Raw genomic sequence first — 18,729 nt, 5'->3', positions numbered from 1 at the left:
GCTTTGACTGTATGGGCTTTAACTGTATGGGCTTTAACTGTATGGGCTTTAACTGTATGGGCTTTAACTGTATGGGCTTTAACTGTATGGGCTTTAACTGTATGGGCTTTGACTGTATGGGCTTTAACTGTATGGGCTTTGACTGTATGGGCTTTAACTGTATGGGCTTTAACTGTATGGGCTTTAACTGTATGGGCTTTAACTGTATGGGCTTTAACTGTATGGGCTTTGACTGTATGGGCTTTGACTGTATGGGCTTTAACTGTGTGGGCTTTAACTGTATGGGCTTTGACTGTATGGGCTTTAACTGTATGGGCTTTGACTGTATGGGCTTTAACTGTATGGGCTTTGACTGTATGGGCTTTAACTGTATGGGCTTTGACTGTATGGGCTTTAACTGTATGGGCTTTAACTGTATGGGCTTTAACTGTATGGGCTTTGACTGTATGGGCTTTAACTGTATGGGCTTTAACTGTATGGGCTTTAACTGTATGGGCTTTGACTGTATGGGCTTTGACTGTATGGGCTTTGACTGTATGGGCTTTGACTGTATGGGCTTTAACTGTATGGGCTTTAACTGTATGGGCGTTAACTGAATGGGCTTTAACTGTATGGGCTTTAACTGTATGGGCTTTAACTGTATGGGCTTTGACTGTATGGGCTTTGACTGTATGGGCTTTGACTTGAGCACCGCGAGTGACAAGAAGATGCCCCGATCTCTCCTGCTATTGGGCTACTTTTGCATATATGTTGTTGTCTGAGTGAGGGAAATGCTGTAAATCAAGAGGAGTGGATGTGTTCTGAAAGATGAGACATTGTTAGAATAAATATCGCTTTGATGTCATACAAGCAAACCACACACCCGTGAGTCCAAATGTGCACTTCACATTTCCATATTTGAAAACTCATGTCATGTACAGTATCAACATACAGTATAGTACCAGTCAAAAGTTTAGGCACAAGGGTTTTTACTATTTTCTACATTGTAGAATAATAGTGAAGACAATAAAACTATGGAATAACACATGTAGAATCATATAGTAACCAACAATTGTTCAACAAATCAAAATATATTTTCGATTTTAAATTCTTAAAAGTAGCCACCCGTTGCCTTGATGACAGCTTTGCACATTTTTGGCATTCTCTCAACCAGCTTCACCTGGAATGCTTGAAGGAGTTCCCACATATGCTGAGCACTTGTTGGATGCTTTTCCTTCAATCTGCGGTCCAACTCATCCCATATCATCTCAATTGGGTTGAGGTCGGATGATTGTGGAGGCCAGGTCATCTATTGCAGCACCCAATCACTCTCATTCTAGGTCAAATAGCCCTTACGCAGCCTGGAGGTGTGTTGTCCAGTTGTCGCGTCTCACAAAGACACGACAGTTGGAACCAAAAATCTCCAATTTGGACTCATCAGACCAAAGGACAGATTTCCACCGGTCTAATGTCCCTTGCTCGTGCTTCTTTGCCCAAGCAAGTCTCCTCTTATTATTGGTGTCCTTTAGTAGTGGTTTCTTTGCAGTAATTTTACCAGGAATTCATCCTGATTCACGCAGTCTCCTCTGAATAGTTGATGTTGCGATGTGTCTGTTACTTGAACTCTGTGAAGCAATTATTTGGGCTGCAATTTCTGAGGATAGTAACTCTAATGAACCTGTCCTCTGCAGCAGAGGTAACTCTGGGTCTTCCTTTCCTGTGGTTGTCCTCATGAGAGCCAGTTTCATCATAGCACTTGATGGTTTTTGCAACTGCACTTGACGAAACTTTCAAAGATCTTGACATTTTCCGGATTGACTGACCTTCATGTCTTAAAGTAATGATTGACTGTCGTTTTTCTTTGCTTATTTGAGCTGTTCTTGTCATAATATGGACTTGGTCACAACACAACTGATTGGCTCAAATGCATCAAGGAAAGAAATTCCACAAATTAACTTTTAACAATGCATCCTAGTTAATTGAAATGCATTCCAGGTGACTATCTCATGAAGCTGGTTGAGAGAATGCCAAGAGTGTGCAAAGCTGTCATCAAGGCAAAGGGAGGCTACTTTGAAGAATTTCAAATATAAAATATATTTAGATTTGTTTAACACTTTTCTGGTTACTACATGATTCCATGATTCCATATGTGTTATGTCATAGTTTTGAGGTCTTTGATGTCTATCTATAAAATGATACCCACCTGACCCAGATTGTGATTTATAATGGAATGTTTCTGGATTGTGCAAACAACAACAGTAATTGTGTGATAGCAAGGCTGTGTTCCAAACAAAAAACTACACATGTGGTTGCTTCAGTTCCTCAATGGCAAAGTAAGAGAGCTCAAATAAGCACCTTATAATTGGTTCTTTCCTTGAGTCAAAACTGCATGGAAATGACTTAGGAACTGTGTACAGTTTGGAGAGGTGTGTGGCCACTTGGAGATACCAGTTTGACCTCTCACTCAAACCCTTGCAATAATTTTTTCTTAGCTTGCATCTACTCCAAAATATCAATGATTATGCATATTATGTTATTGCGGAGTATTTTCAGATTTCGTTATTGACAATTGCTGTGAAAAATGCATAAAATCAACAGTGTAATGTTTGCAAGGGTTTGAGTGAGAGGTCAAACTGGTGTCTCCAAGTGGCCACACACCTCTCCAAACTGTACACAGTTCCTAAGTCATTTCCATGCAGTTTTGACTGAAGGAAAGAACCAATTATAAGGTGCTTATTTGAGCTCTCTTACTTTGCCATTGAGGAACTGAAGCAACCACGTGTAGTTTTTTGTTTGGATTCAGTCTTGTGTCAGGTGAACTGTCATGACCGCACATTTCTTCATATTCTCCAAAATGTTCTCTTTCAATTGCTACCATGGTCATGCATATGCTTTTTATAGTTATTCTGTTAGAAACATTTACATTTGGGCCCAATTTCCACAAGTGTAAAGGGTTAAGTTTACTCCCTGACTTGTCTGCCAACCCACCCTAGCCTCTGTGTGTGTGTGTGTGTGTGTGTGTGTGTGTGTGTGTGTGTGTGTGTGTGTGTGTGTGTGTGTGTGTGTGTGTGTGTGTGTGTGTGTGTGCGTGCATGCGTGTGTGTGTGTGTCAGTGGTGGAAAAAGTACCTAATTGTCATACTTGAGTAAAAGTAAAGATATCTTAATAGAAAATGACTCAAATAAAAGTGAAAGTCACCCAGTAAAATATTACTTGAGTAAAAGTATTTGGTTTTAAATATACTTAAGTATCAAAAGTAAATGTAATTGCTAAAATATACCTAAGTATCAAAAGTAAAAGTACAAGTAGAAATCATTTCACATTCCTTTTATTTAGCAAACCAGACGGCACAATTTTCTTGTTTTTTTTTATTTACGGATAGCCAGGGGCATACTCCAATACTCAGACATAGGCAGTAGGGATGACCAGTTATGTTCTCTTGATAAATGTGCAAATTGGACCATTTTCCTGTCCTGCTAAGCATTCAAAATGTAACGAGTACTTGTGGGTGTCGGGAAAATGTATGGAGTAAAAAGCACATTGTTTTATTTAGGGATGTAGTGGAGTAAAAGTAAAAGTTGTCAAAAAAAAATATAAATAGTAAAGTAAAGTACAGATACACCAAAAAAATTACTTAAGTAGTACTTGAAAGTACTTTTACTTAAGTACTTTACACCACTGGTGTGGGCTACAACCTGTACACGGCACCTCAACTTGTAACTGTTATAACAGCCTTTTCGTATATCTGTTGAATGTTATGTCTGTTTTATATACCTCTGCTTTAACTTTTACACCAGTGTTCAAATGGAAAAGTTAACGCTGTCTGATTTAATGAAAGATATTAGCAGTAAAGTTTAGAGTATAAGTGTGGCCAGTAAAACAGTGGATTTCATCTGAGTCCAGATATTCTCTGTAATCTGCTAGACTCCAGGCTGGGCTCTATTGTCTGATATTCCCATTCATTTACTATAGGATGAGACCATGCATCATACTAACAGCATATAATGGGTTATACACATTTCTTATTCATACGGAATATGTGCACACAAAAACACAGAACAAAGGGGACACATTTGTGAATATATTATCATGTTGCCAATTGCTAATTATTTTATTTTATTTAGTCTCTTTAGTAAGCTTGTTTTATCATTGGTTAATTCCAATGCATACTGACTGATTTGGAGCAAAGACAAATCCCCCAAATATGTGTTATTCCAACGGATGTATTTTGTGTTCACATTACTAATTCAAACCCTATCAATAGTGAATGAGAGTCCAATCACACACAGTCATGCTGAACTCAACATCATAGACAAAGCCAACATCTCGTAACACAAACCTCTAAATCTTCATTGCACCTGAGGGGATAATTAATGAAGTATTTTAATTGAATGGAAACCTTGGGAGTCATTGCAAAAACCTCTGAAAGCAGCACTTTACTATATACAGGGGGAGTGAGTTTAGCCCACCAGTGAGTGAAGGAGAGGTAGGATAGTATGTTAAATGAGCTGAGAAGACACTGACGCTCCCATCTGCCAGCTACCGTTCCCCTACCGCCCTGTTCCCCGTAGTAGTTTATCCCAGAAAGCATCTGGGTAGTACTGTCTGTCTTAATGTAGCATGTCATTACTGCATTATCTGCACACATGATCAGGGCATAGAGAGGGGGGAGGAGAGGAGATGAGTAGAGGGGAAAGAGGAGTAGGGAACTCAGGAGTAGTGCTTTGTTGAGTTTGTTGAATATTTTTAGACATGCGCCTTTGTGATGTTACCATTACATTATACTAACCTCATTTATCAATATTCCACCTGACATTGATACTACACTTGACATTGAGGAATAATGCAATAAGGGTAGCTCCTCTTGTACTACATGCTGATTAAATAGGATTTTGACTGTCAACCAATGCCTGCCAGGTAAGGCTGGGTGGTATACCGTATTTACCAAACGTAATTAGCTATACAGCCTAATAATACCAGTATAAGGTGTAGAACCAAATCCGAATGTTGTTTGTGCAACAGTATCTTCTAAATGAGCTATTCCCAAACGGGGGTACGGCAAATAAAAATGGGATTCACATTCCCATTTTTTATTTAAAAAAATTCTAGACATTTTCAAACAGTACATTTAGATTTTCCAAAGGGGCTACACATTTGGGTGAGTTTTTTTTCTCGGCTGAGTAGCCTCGTTTCACTGCCAAAAATAAAATGAAACCATCTAGTGTTCAGAGAAATAACAACACAATGTCAAATACAGGTAGCCTAGTCAAATAATTAACATCCAATCACATTAAATGTTACTCTATTGCGGGAAACCTTCACTCTTGCGCAGACAGTTAGAAACTAAACATGACAATTTGAAAATTAAGCCACAGGAGTTTATTGAGCGAGAATTAAGATGACTTTCGAGTAATAAGACATGTGTAAAAGCAACAGATTCCATGAATAAGAAGGGGATAGAAGAGAGTCTTATATGGTGAGCTAGGACAGGCAAACCCCATACTATTGTGGATGACTTATTTCTTCCTGCTGCCACAGATATTTTATTTAACTAGGTAACTCGGGTAAGAACAACTTCTTATTTACAATGACGGCCTAGGAACAGTGGGTTAACTGCCTTGTTCAGGGGCAGAACGACAGATTTTTACCTTGTCAGCTCCGGGATTCGATCTACCAACCTTTCGGTTACTGGCCCAATACTCTAAACACTAGGCTACCTGCCGTATATACAGTATGGACAATACTGGAGGAAAAACTATACAGACAATGCCTTCATCAAACAACAATGTTTCACGGCGCATCAGTAACATGGCAGGAGATGTTTTGAAACAATTACTGTTTCGCATACAAGCCAGTGAATTATATGCACTACAGCTGGATGAGTCAACAGACGTGGCGGGCCTGGCAGAGCTTCTGGTATATGTCAGTTACGTTTATGGGGGGTCAATTAAGGAATACATCCTCTTCTGCAAACCACAGGAAACCAGGTCAACAGGAGAGGATATTTTTAAAGTACTGGACAGCTTTGTGACATCAAATGGACTTTGGTGGTCAAGATGTGTTGGTATCTGTACTGATGGCGCAAAAGCCATGACAGGGAGACATAGTAGAGTGGTAACGCGCGTGCAAGCAGTTGCTCCCAACGCCACTTGGGTACACTGCAGGATCTGCTGAGAGGCTCTTGCAACCACGTACCTATGTGAGAGTGTATTCTCGGCCCTCACTAGCATGCAAACTAAATACAGTCAAAGACTGTGTGTGGAAAAAGATTTAAGACTGGGACTCTCTCCAATACAACCCAACATTGCAGAGTTATGTGCATCCTTTCAAGCACACCCTTTTCATTAACCTGTGGTGAGTTATTCACAATGTTTGATGAACAAATAAGGTTTTAAATGTAAGATGGCTAAATAAAGAGCAAAAGTATTGATTATCATTATATTATTATTTGTGCCCTGGTCCTAGAAGAGCTCTTTGTCACTTCCCACGAGCCGTGTTGTGAAAAAACTCACACTCATTCTTATGATAAATAAATGTATTGTATAGTGTGTGTGGGTGGCAGGCTTACAATGATGGCAAAAAGCAACATTTGAGAGTGCGCTGACCCTGGTGCTAGAGGGGGTACGCAGCTGGCCGAAAGTTTGAAGGGGTACGGGATTATAAAAAGTTTGGGAACCACTGTTCTAAATCAAAGAGGAATACTAGAAGTGTGAATATGTAAGCTACATGATGTAGTTTAGAGAAAATATGACATGTAGCCAATGATTATAGGGTTCCCTAGGAAACACTTATCAACACTCTGGTTCCTACCCTGTCACAATAACTCCTCTCTGGCATTTTCATTCATTGTCAAGTCCAACAACACTGTATTCAAAGTGCCCACTATTATATTCTAACTATAGAATTAGTGTCACGTTCTGACCTTTATTTCCGTTGTTTTGTATTTATTTAGTATGGTCAGGACGTGAGTTGGGTGGGCAGTCTGTTTGTTTTTCTATGTTTTGGGGCATTTCTATGTTTTCGGCCTAGTATGGTTCTCAATCAGAGGCAGGTGTCATTAGTTGTCTCTGATTGAGAATCATACTTAGGTAGCCTGGGTTGCACTGTTTGTTTGTGGGTGATTGTCTATGTTGATGGCTTGTTTCAGCACAGTCCATATGATTAGCTTCACGGTTGTTATTTTGTTTACTGGTTTTGTATAGTGTTCAGTGTTCACTACTTTCTTTATTAAAGATTGACCATGGACACTTACCACGCCGCGTATTGGTCCTCAGATCCATCTCGCCTCTCCTCTTCAGATGAAGAGGAGGACGGCCGTGACAGAATCACCCACCAACCAAGGACCAAGCGGCGTGGTAGAAAACAGCGACGACAGCAGCAGCAGCAGCAGCAACAACAGCGGCCGGTATCACAGGACTCCTGGACATGGGAGGAGATACTGAACGGAGAGGGACCCTGGGCACAGGCTGGGGAATATCGCCGCCCCAAAGCAGAGCTGGAGGCAGCGAAAGCTGAGCGGCGGCGATATGAGGAGGCAGCACGGCAGTGCGACAGGTACGAGAGACAGCCCCAAAAAGTTTTTTTGGGGGGGGCACACGAGGGGTGGAGCTAAGCCAGGTAGCAGACCTGCGCTCACTCCTCGTGCTTATTATAAGCAGCGCGATACTGGGCAGGCACCGTGTTATGCGGTTAAGCGCACGGTGTCGCCAGTACGTGGCCATAGCCCGGTGCGCTATAGGACAGCCCCCCGAGAGTGTCATGCGAGTGCGGGCATTGAGCCAGGGCGTATGGTGCCTGCTCAGCGGGTCTGGTCGCCGGTACGCAGTTTTGGTCCAGGGTATCCTGCGCCGGCTCTGCGTGCTGTGTCTCCGGGGCGCTGGGAGGGTGCAGTGCGTCCTCTGCCTGCGCTCCGCTCGTGCCGGGCGAATGTGGGAGTGGAGCCTAAGGGAGAGGTGCGTGTAGTAAGCACTAGATCTCCCGTGCTTACCCACAGCCCGGTTCAACCTGTGCCTGCACTCTGGAGGGTCCGGGCTAGAGTGGTTATCCAGCCTGGGGAGGTGGTGCCAAGGTTGCGCACCAGAGCTCCAGTGCTCCCCCACAGCTCGGTCCTTCAGGTGCCTCCTCCTAACCCCAAGCCTCCTGAAGGGCTCCCCAGCCTGGTGGTTCCTGTGGCAGCCCCACGCACCAGGCTGTCTCTCTGTCTCCTCCCTGCAGGTGGTCCCGCCTGTCCGGCGCCGCTGCCGGAGTCTCCCGCCTGTCCGGCGCCGCTGCCGGAGTCTCCCGCCTGTCCGGCGCCGCTGCCGGAGTCTCCCGCCTGTCCGGCGCCTCTGCCGGAGCCTCCCGCCTGTCCGGCGCCTCTGCCGGAGCCTCCCGCCTGTCCGGAGCCTCCCGCCTGTCCGGCGCCGCTGCCGGAGCCTCCCGCCTGTCTGGCGCCGCTGCCGGAGCCCCTCTGTCCCGAGCAGCTGCCCCACCTCTGTCCCGAGCAGCTGCCCCACCTCTGTCCCGAGCAGCTGCCCCACCTCGGTCCCGAGCAGCTGCCCCACCTCGGTCCCGAGCAGCTGCCCCACCTCTGTCCCAAACAGCCCCTCTGTCCAGTGGGGTCATTGAGAAGGGTGGCCATGGTGAGAAAGCTACGGAGGCGGACAATAAGGCGGACTAAGACAATGGTGAAGTGGGGTCCGCGTCCCGCGCCAGAGCCGCCACCGTGGACAGACGCCCACCCAGACCCTCCCCTATAGGTCAAGGTTTTGCGGCCGGAGTCCGCACCTTTGGGGGGGGGGTACTGTCACGTTCTGACCTTTATTTCCGTTGTTTTGTATTTATTTAGTATGGTCAGGGCGTGAGTTGGGTGGGCAGTCTGTTTGTTTTTCTATGTTTTCGGCCTAGTATGGTTCTCAATCAGAGGCAGGTGTCATTAGTTGTCTCTGATTGAGAATCATACTTAGGTAGCCTGGGTTGCACTGTTTGTTTGTGGGTGATTGTCTATGTTGATGGCTTGTTTCTGCACAGTCCATATGATTAGCTTCACGGTTATTTTGTTTACTGGTTTTGTATAGTGTTCACTACTTTCTTTATTAAAGATTGACCATGGACACTTACCACGCCGCGTATTGGTCCTCAGATCCATCTCGCCTCTCCTCTTCAGATGAAGAGGAGGACGGCCGTGACAATTAGAATAATCGTTCTATTTCCGTGATTCCAACAGTTCACCCATGTTGCTCTAAATCGCGACTCAAATTGCAGCATTTGGTTAAAAATAAGGCCTAGGTTGTTTTCCCATATCGTGCAACCCTACGTGGCAGTGTGGAAATGATCTCAAATAATTTTTGGTTGAATTGAACAGTATAAAACAATCAGAATGGAGAAAGACCCATTGAAATCACTTATGTCTGTGTTGCCACTCTAGGGTCACACTACACATAAAGGAAGTTAATAGATTTTATTATTCAAAAACATGAAATACCATCATACTGTCCTTTTTTTTTTGTATACCGTGATATGATATGATATTTTGGCCATAATGCCCAGCCCTACTGTCAGGGGTGTCAGTTTCACATCAATGTATTTGGATCTCATTAAGAGAAACCCATTCAGCTGACTGGATATAATCACATCAAGAGCATCACTGACTGGGAGGTTGTTGCAGCTTTGGGTGATGTCATACAGAACAGACAGTTCTATTAAATCATAGGTAGAATACTAAAGGAGAACACTATTATCAATCAACTGTATGGGTAAAGGTACATGTTCTGTACTACACTCTCAGAAGGAGTTCTGTAACAAGACACACTCCAAACAACGCAAACACTTCTCTCTGCTGGCCACTTTAACTATACATTTATGTACATACTACTTTAATTGGGCCGACCAACCAGTGCTCCCGCACATTGGCTAACCGGGCTATCTGCACTAACCCTAGCTCCATAACCCTATCCCTTAATGTAATTCTAACCCTAAACCCCCTGGAAATAGCATTTGACCTTGTGGGGACTAACAAAATGTTTTGTTTGTTTACTATTCTTGTGGGGACTTCTGGTCTCCACAATAATAGTTAAACACTTTCATGCACGCACTCATGCACGCACGCACACAGGAGGACAAGCCACTTTCTCTGTTAATCTACTGTCTATCTACTCTGCTCCTCACTGGATACAAATATAGCTATTATACCCTCCATTTACAGTTAACACATACTGGAGTGTCTCCGGCTCTTGACACACAAGAGCACTGAAGAGTGGCACATTGGCAAACAGTTCAATATGCCATGCTGCCTCCATCTTGATTTTGATTGCTGATTCTAATGATTGGTCCGGGTCTGTGTCTCTGATTGTGCCTCAAATGGCACCCTTAGGGACCCTGGTCAAGAGTAGTGCTCCACATAGCGCATAGGGGGCCATTTGGAACATAGCCTCTGCCTCCACACAGTCAGGTTGTTTTCCTTTCAGCTGCCAGGTCATTAGAGCTCCTCCAATACTCTGTCTGTCCTCCCACTAGGGAAAGACTGGTTCTGGTTCCTCTCTCCCTCTCTCCCGCTCCATCTGTCCTCCCACCAGGGAGAGCATTGTGGCTAACGCTAGCTGCTGGCTCTTTGGGTAACATGCATACAGTACGTCTGTCTCCGTCTCTGTCTATTTAGTTATGTCTGTCTCTAACTACCTTCTAGTCCAGTTTGGAGAGATACTTCAAAGAGAAAATTCTTTCACAAAGGCTACATGGTGACATAGTGAGAACACATGTTCTGGCCTGTCGTACAACTGGAACTCTTCTGCATCCCAAATTACAACCTATTCCCTTTATAGTGCACTATTTTTGACTAGGGCCCATAGGGCTCTGATCAAAAGTAGTGTACTATATGGGGAATAGGGTGCCATTTTGGACATAGCATATGTGTACAGATTAAGAGGTGGAAGCAGGTTTTTTCCCCTGACACCCCTCTCTGGGAATAATCCTCTATTATTAATACATGCATTTCAATGAGGCAGGCGGTCGGTCGTCAACAGGATAAATACATTACTTATGGAAATCCTTAGTGACAATATTAGGTATGAAGTGTTACATAACCCACGATGCCTGAACTCACCCCCCCCCCCCTTCTCATAGGACTCCTCTACACAACACCCCCTTTTCACACCATCCCTCCCATCCTCCATGACCCCATTCACTCCATCACTCTCCCTACCTTCTCCTCGTCCTCAACACACCTCTACACAGAGCCACAGGAAAACATTCTGAGCTACTCTAACAGTGTGTGTAACTCCTAAACGTTGTAGTTCATTGGAGTAATTTAAGCAAGCCTACAGGACACTGCTCCTATCTAACCGTGTGTGTGGGCATCACTCCTCAGCAGTGACACTGTAAAAACTGTAGGATTCTATGACATATTAGTGATGCTCAGGACAGTGCTGTTTACTGTAGTAATATAGTCATGATAATGAGCAGCAGTCTTACCTTCACGTTGTCTGGATGCAGTCCTCCTGGGTGCCTGTCCATGTACTGGCACAGGTCTGTGTGCTGTCAGGGAGAAAGAGAGGACCGTTAGATTACAATATGTCTAAATAAAGACACATAAAAATCATAAAAACAGATGCATTGCAATTAACCAAAAATAAGTCAATATGAAAAAGGAAGTAAAAATACATTTGTACAAATGTATTCATGCTGTTCCGTATTTGATGATATTCATTTGAAGTGTAAAAGCAGCAGAGAGAGGTTCTTGGCAGTGAGAATATTGGCTTTTTGTTTATTGTGTTGCTAGTCTTGAATGTACCTTGGTTGGAATGTGAGCTTGGTTTGATGATGGAAAAATCAGCTAATGGAAAAAAGTTATTGGCTTTCATAGCTTTCCCCTTGCTATTCAAGGCAACTCTGACCTACTGTCATCCGTCCATGACAAAATATCAGTAAGGCGCCAGGCTGGAGACACAACCTCAATCATTGAATTGCAGCAGACGTCACTTGCAACATTTATTTTCTTCCCCAGTCTGTCTCCTCCGTCTGCGGATGAATGATATCCGGTCTATATTAACAGAATGATCCACAGAGGGTACCTTTGGTACAAATCCCTTAATGTGATTGTGTGGAGGGATGAGATAGGGAGTGACACTGTCTGTATGTCTTTAGGTGCTATATGTAAGCAGAGTCGTCTGTCTGTCTAGAGAAAAGATGAATTACCGTGATCTGCACTTCAGTGATTTATTCTGCCAGCAGACCCGTGGCACACACACACACACACACACACACACACGGACACACACACACCACAGCTCGTGGGGCTGGGTGATATTTACGTACCCCCGCTGCTCCTCACACCGCCAGATATGAATGTGTTCCCTTTCATGAATAATTCAACCAGACGCTCAAACAAGCTTCAGCCATGCCTGTCCACCTTACTCAAAACCTGCCCTCCCTCCCTCCCTCCCTCCCTGTCTTTCCCTCTCTCCATTTCTTCTCTCTCCCTCTCTCTACCTCTCTCTCTCTCGGTCCCGCTCGCTCCCTGTCAATTGTCATTACCTGCTAAATGAGGAGAATGAATTGATTTGGCTTGGTGTGGAGCCTTCTGTATATGAAAGAGTCTGGAATTACAGGTCTGAACACAGCAGAATAGAACAGCATGAAACTGGCTGAGCTGCAAATAAAAAACTGTCTCCACACCAACGACAACACACAGATCCCCAGTGTTGCATTACCCATTCTGTCAAATATACGCTATTCACTCTGTCTGTTCAACATTCACAGTGAGAGAAGGGTGTTCTGTCATAATAAAGACAGATCCTTGTCAACCGTCAGCCGTGTCCACTTACAGACAGCATCTACTTGATGAATATATATACTTTAAATTGGTTAGCTCTTATATTTGCACATGGAGCAGAGAAACAGCACTGAAAGCCCTCCAGGTAATCAAAATGTACACTTTAAGGCCAGAGAGCATCCTCATTAGAATCCCTACAACCAGCTACAGACTGCCCAGAGCCTGGTTCTGTCATCTCTCAGAGGATCTGGTCAGAATGTATTACCAGGAGCAGATGTTCCCACTGACCCTGCTGAACCATGCTGTTTCTGACCAACAGGGGTCCACACACTAGACTAGCGTACATACCGTACGATATCCGAGCTGGCTCTTGATCTGATGCACCAGGCCACATAGCACACAGCACGGATGAAAACAAACATGGAACGGGACTATTTAGAAAGATAACTAAGGATATTCTGAGAGACGGCTGGGTCTTGTTTTGCATGTCTACGTCAGAGGTTGAGCTTATACCCTGGGGCGGCAGAGTAGCCTAGTGGTTAGAGCGTTGGACTAGTAACCGGAAGGTTGCAAGTTCAAATCCCTGAGCTGAAAAATCTGTCCCTGAACAGGCAGGTAACCCACTAGGCCGTCATTGAAAATAAGAATTTGTTCTTAACTGACTAGTTAAATAAATGTAAATATATGGTCTATTGGAGTAATGCTGAGCAGAGACTTTACTACTCCTAGAGATTGGTATTCTGGCTGGTTTGAATTTATCAGTGGATGTTATGCATTTATGTCAGCAGTAACAACAGGCCACACTACTCTACAGCAGAGAGAGGGAACTCCTGCTGCTATTGCTGTCCACAGCAAGTGCGTGTGTACAGTATGTGTGCTATGAAAACCTACAGAGAAAGAAACCCTCAATTAAAATGTTCCCCCATGATGCCAGGGCTGGGTTCAAAGCTGGGCACTCGTGGTTAGGCCACCATTCTATGGCACTCGGATCACTGTTTCTGTTCAAAGCCTGGAGGAAAATGTCCCAGGCTTGGGTTCTGTTTTTAACAAGACAAAACATTACTAAACATTCAACCATCTTATAAACAAAGAATATGCGTGTAAAACTAACCAGAGCTCATGTCTCTTTGGACTGGGATTAAATAAGTCAATGTCAATAACTGAAGAGTGAGAAGTCAAATGAATAAAAACCATAAAACAAGTTAGTTATTCTATTTCTAGAATGAAACTGTGGCTTTTTGAATTTCATCTGAAAATACATTTTACACAAATCAAATATCTTGATCCTCTACTGCTGACTCACATATCCAGTTGGCTCAAATACCTGTTCTGAGCTAGCCCTGTAACCTGATGTACTACAGTACCCATGATGCTCTGTGCAACATATCCAGATGGCTCTCTGACACTCACCACATACTCAAAGACCAGAGTCAGGGTTTCCTTGGTGTGGATGATGTCATGGAGCAGCACGATGTTGGAGTGCTTTAGACCTTTCAGAAGAGACGCTAGGAAAACACAGGATACAGTATTATTATCATGATGAAGCAGTTACAGGCTAAACTACCATCAGTATTACCATTTATTTACAATATGATAAAGAAAATAATAGAATAAAGCCCAATATAAAATAATAGAAGAATATAGCCTAATATAATAGAATAGAACATAGTCTAATAGAATATAATATAGCCAAATATAATATAATATAGCCTAATATAGCCTGCCCTTAACCAACACAAAAACATCCTATGGCGTTCTGCATTAGCATCGAACAGCCCCCGTGATATGCAGCTGTTCAGGGAAGCTAGAAACCATTATACATAGGCAGTTAGAAAAGCCAAGGCTAGCTTTTTCAAGCAGAAATTTGCTTCCTGCAACACTAACTCAAAAAAGTTCTGGGACACTGTAAAGTCCATGGAGAATAAGAACACCTCCTCCCAGCTGCCCACTGCACTGAAGATAGGAAACACTGTCACCACTGATAAATCCACCATAATTGAGAATTTCAATATGCATTTTTCTACGGCTGGCCATGCTTTCCACCTGGCTACTCCTACCCCGGTCAACAGCACTGCACCCCCCGCAACAACTCGCCCAAGCCTTCCCCATTTCTCCTTCTCCCAAATCTGCTCAGCTGATGTTCTGAATGAGCTGCAAAATCTGGACCCCTACAAATCAGCCGGGCTAGACAATCTGGACCCTTTCTTTCTAAAATTATCTGCCGAAATTGTTGCCACCCCTATTACTAGCCTGTTCAACCTCTCTTTCGTGTCGTCTGAGATTCCCAAAGATTGGAAAGCAGCTGCGGTCATCCCCCTCTTCAAAGGGGGTGACACTCTTGACCCAAACTGCTACAGACCTATATCTATCATACCATGCCTTTCTAAGGTCTTCGAAAGCTAAGTCAACAAACAAACTACCGACCATTTCGAATCTCACCATACCTTCTCTGCTATGCAATCTGGTTTCAGAGCTGGTCATGGGTGCACCTCAGCCACGCTCAAGGTCCTAAATGATATCTTAACCGCCATCGATAAGAAACATTACTGTGCAGCCGTATTCATTGATCTGGCCAAGGATTTCGACTCTGTCAATCACCACATCCTCATCGGCAGACTCGACAGCCTTGGTTTCTCAAATGATTGCCTCGCCTGGTTCACCAACTACTTCTCTGATAGAGTTCAGTGTGTCAAATCGGAGGGTCTGCTGTCCGGACCTCTGGCAGTCTCTATAGGGGTGCCACAGGGTTCAATTCTTGGACCAACTCTCTTCTCTGTATACATCAATGAGGTCGCTCTTGCTGCTGGTGAGTCTCTGATCCACCTCTACGCAGACGACACCATTCTGTATACTTCTGGCCCTTCTTTGGACACTGTGTTGACAACCCTCCAGGCAAGCTTCAATGCCATACAACTCTCCTTCCGTGGCCTCCAATTGCTCTTAAATACAAGTAAAACTAAATGCATGCTCTTCAACCGATCGCTACCTGTACCTACCCGCCTGTCCAACATTACTACTCTGGACGGCTCTGACTTAGAATACGTGGACAACTACAAATACTTAGGTGTCTGGTTAGATTGTAAACTCTCCTTCCAGACCCATATCAAACATCTCCAATCCAAAGTTAAATCTAGAATTGGCTTCCTATTTCGCAACAAAGCATCCTTCACTCATGCTGCCAAACATACCCTTGTAAAACTGACCAGCCTACCAATCCTCGACTTTGGCGATGTCATTTACAAAATAGCCTCCAATACCCTACTCAACAAATTGGATGCAGTCTATCACAGTGCAATCCGTTTTGTCACCAAAGCCCCATATACTACCCACCATTGCGACCTGTACGCTCTCGTTGGCTGGCCCTCGCTTCATACTCGTCGCCAAACCCACTTCTCTATGTCATCTACAAGACCCTGCTAGGTAAAGTCCCCCCTTATCTCAGCTCGCTGGTCACCATTGCATCTCCCACCTGTAGCACACGCTCCAGCAGGTATATCTCTCTAGTCACCCCCAAAACCAATTCTTTCTTTGGCCGCCTCTCCTTCCAGTTCTCTGCTGTCAATGACTGGAACGAACTACAAAAATCTCTGAAACTGGAAACACTTATCTCCCTCACTAGCTTTAAGCACCAACTGTCAGAGCAGCTCACAGATTACTGCACCTGTACATAGCCCACCTATAATTTAGCCCAAACAACTACCTATTTCCCTACTGTATTTAATTTATTTATTTATTTTGCTCCTTTGCACCCCATTATTTTAATTTCTACTTTGCACATTCTCCCATTGCAAATCTACCATTCCAGTGTTTTACTTGCTGTTTTTGTATTTACTTTGCCACCATGGCCTTTTTTGCCTTTACCTCCCTTATCTCACCTCATTTGCTCACATCGTATATAGACTTGTTTATACTGTATTATTGACTGTATGTTTGTTTTACTCCATGTGTAACTCTGTGTCATTGTATGTGTCGAACTGCTTTGCTTTATCTTGGCCAGGTCGCAATTGTAAATGAGAACTTGTTCTCAACTTGCCTACCTGGTTAAATAAAGGTGAAATAAAAAAATTAAAAAAAATAGAATAGAATATAGCCTAATAGAATATAATATAGCCAAATATAAAAGAATAGAACATAGTCTAATAGAATATAATATAGTCTAATAGAATATAATATAGCCAAATATAATAGAATAGAACATAGTCTAATAGAATATAATATAGTCTAATATAATAGAATATAGTCTAATAGAATATAATATAGCCAAATAGAATATAATATAGCCAAATATAATAGAACATAGTCTAATAGAATATAATATAGTCTAATAGAATATAATATAGCCAAATATAATAGAACATAGTCTAATAGAATATAATATAGCCAAATATAATAGAATATAGTCTAATAGAATATAATATAGCCAAATATAATAGAATATAGCCTAATAGAATAGAATATAGCCTAATAGAATAGAATATAGCCTAATAGAATAGAATAAAGCCCAATATAAAATAATAGAATAGAATATAGCCTAAAATAATATAATATAATATAGCCTAATAGAATATAATATAATACAACCTAATAGAATAGAATAGAATAGAATATAGCCTAAAATAATATAATATAATATAGCCTAATAGAATATAATATAATACAACCTAATAGAATAGAATAGAATATAGCCTAAAATAATATAATATGATATAGCCTAATAGAATATAATATAATACAACCTAATAGAATAGAATAGAATAGAATATAGCCTAATTGAATAGAATACAACATAGCCTAATATAATAGAATATAATATAGCCTAATAGAATATAATAGAATATAGCGGATGGTAATAGTAATAGTCAATAGTACGATTTAGAATAGAATAGAACAGAAATGATTAGAAAATAATAGAATGGAATGAAATGGAACAGAAAATGTAATTATATAATAATTACTACCAGAGACATTTCAAATACATCTATGGCAATCATGAATCGACTGGAGTCAATGCGGTTATGGTGAAATAGTTATATAACTGGTTTCAGTTTGCCACCAACTTTTTGAGAGTAGAAACTTTGAGAGAGAGAGAGAGAGAGAGAGAGAGAGAGAGAGAGAGAGAGAGAGAGAGAGAGAGAGAGAGAGAGAGAGAGAGAGAGAGAGAGAGAGAGAGAGAGAGAGAGAGAGAGAGAGAGAGAGAGAGAGAGAGAGAGAGAGAGAGAGAGAGAGAGAGAGAGAGAGAGAGAGAGAGAGAGAGAGAGAGAGGAGAAAGCCAAAGCCTTGGGGAGGGACCATCACTTTATTTGGGAGGCAAAGCTCTGTGTCTATTATGTCAGCTTGCGGGCCGGGCGTGAACAGAGCAATTAGTGGTAATGGTCAGCGTCGCTCTAAACCCTCGATGGAGGAGCCGTGCTGCGCTGTTTCAACTGGCGGCTACGGAGGGAGGGAACACTTCACACAACGCCTTTTCATGTGTTTGAAAGATGTGATCTGAGGCACTACGGTTCCACCTCTCCTTCCACCCATTACAGAGGAGACACAATCACCACAGCTGGGCCAAACAAACAGTCAGAAATCTTATCTCGTTAAGAGCTAAACAACACAGGGAAAGGTTTCATTTAGAACAGAGAGCGGGAGCGGCATATTAAGTGTGTTTTTATTATGAGAAGCCTAAATGGGATTTTCAGACTGTTGCGAATGTGATTAATTTAGCAAACAGCAATTCTGTTTCAAGGGCACAGGGAGAGAGAGAACCTATGGCGTCCTGATCTGCAGAGCAGAGCACACAGCACAGAGCCATTGTGCATTAACACTTAAAGCACTGAAACCCCTAAAGATCAAAGGCAATGCTCGTCTCACGCATATCTGTCCTAGTGGTATAGACACGAGGTACCTCAAAGGCTGCTGCACCAATTTAGGTAAAGATCTATACAGTCTATGCACCAGGCTCTCCCTACATCCCTCCTGACACACAGAGGCTGACTGTGTTGGTAATATTATTGTGT

The 18,729-nt window shown here is 42.8% G+C and overlaps 1 protein-coding gene across 4 annotated transcripts in view; it reads right to left on the bottom strand.

The window, feature by feature from the left end:
* The window catches only part of cdk14 (cyclin-dependent kinase 14), a 207,269-nt gene that overhangs the window by 126,046 nt on the left and 62,494 nt on the right, over positions 1–18,729 (bottom strand). For all 4 annotated transcript variants that reach the window (XM_036943595.1, XM_021626100.2, XM_021626109.2 and 1 more), the window contains 2 exons: positions 14,138–14,232; positions 11,428–11,490 (listed from right to left, as the gene is read on the bottom strand). In XM_036943595.1, the coding sequence (XP_036799490.1) occupies positions 11,428–11,490; positions 14,138–14,232 (158 nt within the window). The remainder of the gene's footprint in view (positions 1–11,427; positions 11,491–14,137; positions 14,233–18,729) is intronic.

The sequence above is a fragment of the Oncorhynchus mykiss genome, chromosome 2 (genome assembly GCF_013265735.2).
Source record: "Oncorhynchus mykiss isolate Arlee chromosome 2, USDA_OmykA_1.1, whole genome shotgun sequence".
NCBI lineage: Eukaryota > Metazoa > Chordata > Actinopteri > Salmoniformes > Salmonidae > Oncorhynchus > Oncorhynchus mykiss.
Note: the sequence above shows the minus strand (reverse complement) of the source record. Positions and strands in the feature narration are given on the sequence as shown.